Source organism: Papaver somniferum, chromosome 4 (genome assembly GCF_003573695.1).
Source record: "Papaver somniferum cultivar HN1 chromosome 4, ASM357369v1, whole genome shotgun sequence".
NCBI lineage: Eukaryota > Viridiplantae > Streptophyta > Magnoliopsida > Ranunculales > Papaveraceae > Papaver > Papaver somniferum.
In genome coordinates, this window is record NC_039361.1 from 2,843,880 (window position 1) to 2,852,080 (window position 8,201).

An 8,201-nucleotide genomic window follows, 5' to 3' on the forward strand; every position below is an offset into this window, starting at 1 on the left:
ATTTACCGCAAATTTAAGACTACAACAATCACCTTGTCTCAGGCCCCTAAAAGGTTTGAAGAAGGCACTGGGAGAGCCATTAATAAGGAAAGTTGAAGTGGTGGTAGAGATGCACTGTTGAATTTTATTGCACCATTGATCATTGAACCCTATCTTCTTCGTGATGGTATTTAGAAATTTCCGGTCCACTCTATCAAAGGCTTTTGCCATATCAATTTTGATTTTCATGCTTCCATTTTCACCTTTTTTACCTCTCTTAGTTCTCATAGTGTGAATTATCTCATGAGAAATTGCAATATTGTCAGAGATTTGTCTCCAAGAATTAAAGCAGATAGGTAGGGAGATATGATTTTGTTTAGATAAGGTTTCATTCTTTGGTCTATGAGCTTGGAAATGATTTTGTAAGTTGTGTTGCATAGGCTTATGGGTCTAAAGTGGCTTGGGGAGGTTTAGTTATCAATTTTAGGGATGAGGGATATAAAGGTGGAGTTCATCTCTTTGAGCATGTGACCAAAAATAAAGAAGTGTTGAACCATTTTGACAATGTCATTCCCCAAGATTTTCCTATTGGTTTGAAAGAAGTTTGGAGGGAAGACATCAGGACCTGGAGCTTATCACTTGCCATACTGAACAGGATGGATTTAACTTCATTGTGATAAGGAATCCTATTTAGCATGCTTTTGTCAGTTGTGGTAATGAGAAATTTTGATTAATGAGATGGAAACAAATGGCGATTTGTCGGAGAATGATGAGAATGCACATGAGAAAAATGGAGAACTAATGGAACTAGAAATGTCACCACCAAGTACAAAAGTTGTCGAGCTAGATGAAGAGCCTGCAAAACATTATTTTGCTTATATACGTTTCAAAACATTATTTTGCTTATATACGCCCCCGTTTCAATAGTTCGCTTAGGGTCCCTAAAATCTTTGCTACGGCCCTGGCTAGGTTGAATTTTTTTTTTTAAGTTTAGACTCAAAACCTTTTGAGATAAATGTCTGATCCGATTGATCCTTATATTTTGTGTCATCATAATTATTAGCCCGGAGTATCTAGCATTTTCCCGTGCAAACTCTTCTGATAAGTCAGAATCCAGAAGTCCAAATACCGGACCACCACCAATTTCATCTTTTAATTACAAATTAAGGACAAGCAACGAATTTCCCATAAATTAATTTCTCAACTGCCGACCAATCTCATGCAATTGGGCAAGAATGTGATCAGTATCTTCACTACTCCCTTTTGCCGGATGCATAAGCTGCCGATTAGATACAAATATTAATACCACTACTACGTGGTACAATCTCGTACCCCCATCATATCAAGTATTTTTAGATGTTAGTTCCAGATAAAAGCTGTTACCTCCTCCATCATACATTCACAACAAATTTAACAAAGGCCAGAGCAGAGCATCGGATTTAGTTACTTCTCCCTCCCATCAGTAGTATTTAAGGATCTTCTCTGTATATTTCTCCTTTCATCTCTCTGTGTCTGCGATTCTAGACAAAGAGGAATACAAGAAGAAGAAGATGAATACAACAAGTTATGGGTTTGCTTTTATTAGTTTGTTATTATTGTTAACATTCACACCATTGAGAATTCATGCATCTGAAACGAAAGATGATCTAGTGGAGCTGACTCTGGTTCAAAATGCTACAACTCTAGGAGCTGGTAAGTCACATTCTACCTTTTTCGATCGAAATTCATTCTATTTTTGTTTTGAATAAATGTTTATTTAGTTTTGGTGATTTATTTGTAGTTTGTTTGGATGGGAGTCCACCTGGTTATCATCTAGACAGAGGATACGGTTCTGGAGCAAATAACTGGCTTTTAGTCTTTGAGGTACAAACAATTACTCGTTCCTTTTTCTTGTTCTTTCTGTTTTTTTCTTCTTTTTATATCACACAGAAAGGTTTGATATGTCCTGATTTTACGTAGCGAATAAACAAGTCAGGTGGCTGAGGCCACCATTCCCCTAAAGATAGTCACACTACAAGAAACTTAATATAATGTAACACCCAATGGTTATGGCATAAACTCTTATTAGTGTCGCAATAATCCATGTAACAAGAAGTTTATTGCTGCATCCCATTTTTATTGCTGCAGCAAGAGATTATATTTTTTTGCCACACTCTTTTCATATTGTTGCTACAGTTGTGTGGCAAAAGTTTCATTCTGCAGCTGAAAACAAATTGTGGCTAGAAATTTATTTTAACAACACTTATATCGAAGGTGTGGCAATATATGGTGTAGCAATAGCTAGATTTCCTTATAGTGTCAGTCACGTAAGAAAATGTAAAAAGGACTTTGGAAAAAAAGTGAGAAGAATTTAGTCTCATGACCACCGCCATTATAATCATCCAAAAGCAAAAGCAACAACTTGACGTAATCGCCGACCTGACCGTTTTCGATCGTGACCGCATACCGAAATGGTGAACGCTCTCATATAATCGAAAGATAATGATCAAATAATAATTACTACACTCTCATATAATCCGCAATTAATCAAAAGATAATGATCAAACTAATAATTGCATACTATTGTTCCTTCATACCCAAGTTTGATAGATTATTGGTACATTATGTGCTCTCTTTTTCTTTTGAAGTTGCTAACTGGTTGTTGTCTTTGGGAAATTTATAGGGAGGTGGTTGGTGTCGTACCATTAGGGAATGTAGGAAAAGAGCAATAACGCATAGAGGGTCCACTACTTATATGGACAAACAGAAGCGTTTCTATGGCATCATGAGCAAGAATGCATCCTTGAATCCTGGTATAAGCACAATCTCTTACACACTACTGCCACCCATCCTAAGCAAGACTTATGTCGGTGTTTCTTTTCTCCTTTTTGGCAACAACTGCATCAATACATATATATACTCCAACACCAATAAGGCATTAACTAAGTTGGTAAACAAAACAAAAGAACAAAGTTTTAGTAGGGTTCTCTCAGCTTGGTCTTTTCACACTTCTTCTGCATTTTTATGCATGGTTCACTGGTGGTTTACCATTTAACTTTTGCAATTACCGTAAAAAACCATCCAACTAAGTTAGCTGACACATGTTACAATTTCGCTATTGAAACTATGCATGATTATTATACAGGAAAAACTATTAACTGAGTTAGCTAACATATGTTTCAGATTTTTATAATTGGAATCGAGTTAAGATTAGATATTGCGATGGAGGCTCATTTTCCGGGGACTCTATGCATCAAAATGGAGTAAGTCGTCTTACATTTTATTTTATGGGTTCAATATTGCATTTTTTACCTTTTGGTGCCCATAATATTCTGAACAATGCTTAACAAAAGACCTACTGATTTTGTACGTACAAGAGATTAGATTTACTGATGGGTGGGATTTTTAATTACTTACTGGAAACAGACAGACATACTATACTTTAGGGGCCAGAGGATTTGGAAGGCAATCATTGATGATCTTCTTCCCAAGGGTTTGAATGTTGCAGAAAAGGTGAGTGGTTGCTAGACTTTTTCTTCCTTTTCCAGGATTTTCTTTTTTTTTCACCTTTTAACTAGTTTCATTTTATTTTTGCATAAGGGGTGATTTAAAATTGGGAAACAATTTGTTTATATTTGCATTGGTGTTTTAAGTTCATGGGAACACGAGCATTTCATTTTGAGAAACAAGAAGAACCAATATTTGAATTCAGTAGGTGTTTTAAGATTGAAATCACATTACATAACTTATGCTTTTTGGCGAAGTGTAGAAGGATTAAAACCTTTTGGCTTAATGCATTAGAGATGAAAAAGATAATTCAGAATGATGATTTGCTTGTATTAAAGCTCTCAGGACCCTTTAAATGATATAGAAGTATACAGCATATGAAATCTCAGTCGCATGTACATCTTGTAAGTTTGTTGGTAGTTTGAGATTAGGAACATACTATTTGGATCCTTGACCCTTGAGTGCATATTCTTATTTGTGGTCTCACATTGTACATATTGTTAACCGGAGTTCAAGGATCAATTTCTGGAATATTTACAAATTTTTGCTTTCCAGGCCCTGCTCTCAGGTTGTTCTGCTGGTGGTCTCGCAACTTTCTTGCACTGTGATAACTTCACTAGCTATTTACCCAAGACTGCCACTGTAAAATGCATGAGTGACGCTGGGGTTTTCCTTGATATGTAAGTGATTGTCCAACCCTTACCATGCACACACGCGAAACCAAATGTTGTATGACCTGTTTTAGTCTAATAGTTCTATGGTCTATCGTCCCTTTTTTCTCTTCCAGAAAAGACATTAGTTTGAATTACACAGCAAGGCATTATTTCGAAAAAGTTGTTGCTCTACAGGTTAGTCTTAATTCACTGTCTCTTGCTCAACAAGGCTCGAATCCATTGTATTATGAGAATATTCAACTTTTGGATACGAAAACTGAGAAGTAAATTTACAGGGTGCACAACAATTTCTGAATGAAAACTGTACTAGTTCACTTCATGACTATCCATATCAGGTATAAGTCCACTAAACTGAATATAGTTTGTCGTACGAATAAAGGTTTCGCGTTGTTTATGGTGCATGGGTCTCATATGTCCTTTCTCTCTTACAGTGCTTCTTTCCACAATATGCTTTGCCTTACGTCAAAGCACCATACTTCATCTTAAATTCGGCTTATGATACTTACCAAGTAAGAATGTCGCGTTTTGCTTTCTTTGAGATGCTAAACTTCAAATGAATCCTGCTTTGTATTCTTTCTGAAAAAATTGATCAAACTCTTATTTTAGATTGGTCATCATCTCGTTCCACCTTCCACTGATCCGAGCAAAGATTGGGAGCAATGTAAAAACAAGACTAAAACGTGTGATGAAGATCAGCTTAAAACATTACAAGGTTGTTCTAACCACGGATATCTTTCTGTTATCTTGACTGTATTCTCCTTTAGATTCTCTGTTCACTGTTCTGATTGAGGCTCTCAATATCCAACTTACAGGTTTTAGATATGAAATGATTAACGCTTTGTCAGACTTTAACGATTTCTCCGAAACGGGAGGGATGTTCATAAATTCATGTTTCGCTCACTGCCAAGCTGAGTCCGACGGAACATGGTTTGCTCCGGATTCCCCAAGAATTCACGATAAGGTATGTATATAAGATTTAATTTTATAGTACTCATAGGACTACTGAACTTCATGAAAACCACCCAATAAAAATGCAAAATTAATCCAGGAGAAATGTCTTATAGCGCTAATCCGTATTAATACCTTGTGGAAGTATCCGTTGGTTTATCCTTCTTCACCTCTTAAATTCTGAATAGTAAGACCACTTGTTAACATTTTGGATATAAAACAAATATTTTGAAAAACTTAAAAACCCGTAATAGATTCCAAAACTTGATAATGAGTTTATTTAAGTAAATTTTCTTTATGCATTTTATAAGAAATAATGATAAATTATGTTGCATTTACTTAATCATGATCGTTATTTTTATGTCTAGTAGATGCCGTCAAAATTGACATTCAAATTAGAGAAACAAAGAGAAATGACAATAGACACTCATTAAGACGTACAATGATTCAGATAGTATGATCAAATAAAGATCATGTCCTTCAATATTTTTTTAAATATGTGAACTCAAATCACATGTGGGTAATTGTTGTTTTGATATATATAAGTAAAATAATATTATAAGCACCTGACAAATGACAATATAATGATTAAGGCTCAAAAATTGTTTGAAATCACTGTGGTGATTGCCAAACAACTCAACAATAATATCATTAGAGTTAATTAGTGTTTGGGTCCTGGATTTTGGTATGGTAGAGGATTTGGGTCCTAAGTTTGTCCAATTTTGAGTTTGGGTCCTGAAAAAACCGGTTACTAGTTCTTCTAAGTTTCTATATCCCTCCAAAATCATAATAGCATCAACTCTTATTTCACATGATAGGTTTTATATTTTATTTTTCCCTAATATAACCCCTAATATATAATAGTGTTGTTTAACGATTTTGGAATTTTGAGTTTCTGTTTAGTGATTTGATGAAATCGATTACTTGTTTGTGTGTTGATTTAACAAAATATGGGTTTTCAATTTTGGAGGTACGATTTTAAGGTTGCAGAGGTTGCACAAAATGTTTTTAAGGACCCAAACTCAAAATTGGACAAACTTAGGACCCAAATCCTCTACCATACCAAAATTTAGGACCCAAGCACTAATTAACTCATATCATTATATCGTAATAACCCGATAATCGCTAAACCTTACCCTTACGATTTGGCGAATTCGTGCTCACAATAAAAATATGATTATTGCTAAGATGAAACACTCTAGTACCATTGTGGTGACGGCTAAAGAGTCCCAACACAAAATATTTAAGCAGAATCATCTCATACATAGTTTAAATAATCAACATTGGAGAAGAAAAATCATTCCACAATGCACACGCCCGCATACCATATCATAATGCGCATGCAAATTTAGTAGCATCAAAAAAAAATTGTTTAGCTGTATACACCGATATCCATTTTCAGCTATGCTCATTTAAGCACCTTTTGCAAAATGGACACATCTAGTTGCACATTTTGCTTATGCCTCCTATGAACTTGAAATTCTTTTACGATTTTAATGAAATTTGCTTAGCGTTATAGACACAATTAAGTCCCGGACATATCTAACTAACAATGAGATACTAATTTTTAACAGACGATAGCAGAGGCAGTTGGCGATTGGTATTTTGAGAGAACACCATCCAAGTTGCTTGACAAACCATATCCTTTAGGTAGTAGCTGCCCCAACATTACAGGTACAACACCATCCGACTATTCCTACTAAATTTTGCGGCATCTAAGAATTTTTCACGCGGGATTTTGATAATTGCGTTTGTTTATGCTAGGTTAAAGGGTATTGCTACACTGACAAAGACCTCTGATGAACTTAATTCTCGTTTATTCGGGCGTGAATTCATTAGTCCCGATATTAGTATTTTCGTTAATTGATGGATATAAAGAATTTGTTTTTGGGCGAAATTCAGTTGAACATATTAAGATTTCTTCTCACATGCCAAAAGAAAATAAACGCAAAACAGTTGAGGTGGATTACTCGACAGCAACACTCATCATCATTCATGCATCAATGTTATACAAAATGTTTTTTTTCCGTACAAAGTTACCTTTTCTTCTTTGATTCCATTATTGTATAAAGTTTTCGATGATTTACACTGCTTTGAAATTTCGGCGTTGGTTGCTTGTTACTTACTCACTATCAGCCTATGCGCGCTACTCTTTGTAGAAAATATGAAATCAAAGACTTAAATGAAATAACACATAACTAAACTCAAACAATTCTCTTAATTGATGTAATCCAAACTCAATGTTTAACCGCCTATTTATATGTTTACAAACTTGATTCTCAAGTTATAAACACTTTCCTAACTTAATCAAAACAAATACGCTTCTAGAAAATTCTCACGTAAACAACTTCTAAAACAAGTAAAAACTGCAGCTCAAGTTTACTTCATAAACACCATACCATGTGTCAACAATATTTGTTGATCCATTCACATCATGTCAATAATACCAGTTGATCCAACCATACTCTGTCAACTCTCATAGCTGATCTATACGGCTTTGTTGATCCCTTCTATCTTCTTCGTAGTATCGTGGTTCATTGTTCAACACTCTTTAAAATATTACTCATTCTGTTTCTAAATAATAGGCTTGTTTGTGTGTAAGTTTGCACACAAACCTGCCAATTTTTTAAAAACAGAAGGATTAATACTTAATAATAAAATTGCTTTTGTAAGTGCACTTTTTGGGATTGTTTCCTCTTGTTTACAATCAATTCAAGTCTGGTAAAAGATTGGGTTCATCAAATATAATGCTGATACAAACCTTGCTCGTTTACAAACATTTTAAGGTTTAATAGGAGCCATAAATTATTCTATGTCATAGATCTTTGCGACTCAATATAGCAAGAGTACAAGTCAATAATATTACCAGTTTCACCGGTAATAACCCGATATTCTATTGTCTTTGCTCTGGTTTCATCTTTCTAATCTTTTAGCATCCATGAAAAACTGGATTTATTTTCTCAATCACTAGGTAGAACTAGAGATAGAAAGAAGCTTCTAATTTTAAAACCCCATGAGACGGCCAAAACCCCATTCATCCTATTACGGTAGAATTTAAATAAAAAATTATGATCCAATAAAAGCATATCCCAGTGAAACCATTGTTCCCACTAG

General features: G+C 34.8%; 1 protein-coding gene across 1 annotated transcript; it reads left to right on the top strand.

The window, feature by feature from the left end:
• The first annotated feature begins 1,498 nt into the window (after nucleotides 1-1,498).
• On the top strand, nucleotides 1,499-7,157 carry LOC113274581 (pectin acetylesterase 9-like). The gene is made up of 13 exons (XM_026523966.1): nucleotides 1,499-1,671; nucleotides 1,760-1,842; nucleotides 2,642-2,771; nucleotides 3,142-3,221; nucleotides 3,385-3,471; nucleotides 4,021-4,145; nucleotides 4,253-4,313; nucleotides 4,415-4,474; nucleotides 4,571-4,648; nucleotides 4,746-4,851; nucleotides 4,952-5,100; nucleotides 6,662-6,761; nucleotides 6,852-7,157. Exons 1-13 carry the CDS (start codon nucleotides 1,530-1,532, stop codon nucleotides 6,854-6,856), a joined length of 1,206 nt encoding a protein of 401 aa, XP_026379751.1. The 5' UTR covers nucleotides 1,499-1,529; the 3' UTR covers nucleotides 6,857-7,157.
• The last annotated feature ends 1,044 nt before the right edge of the window (nucleotides 7,158-8,201 follow it).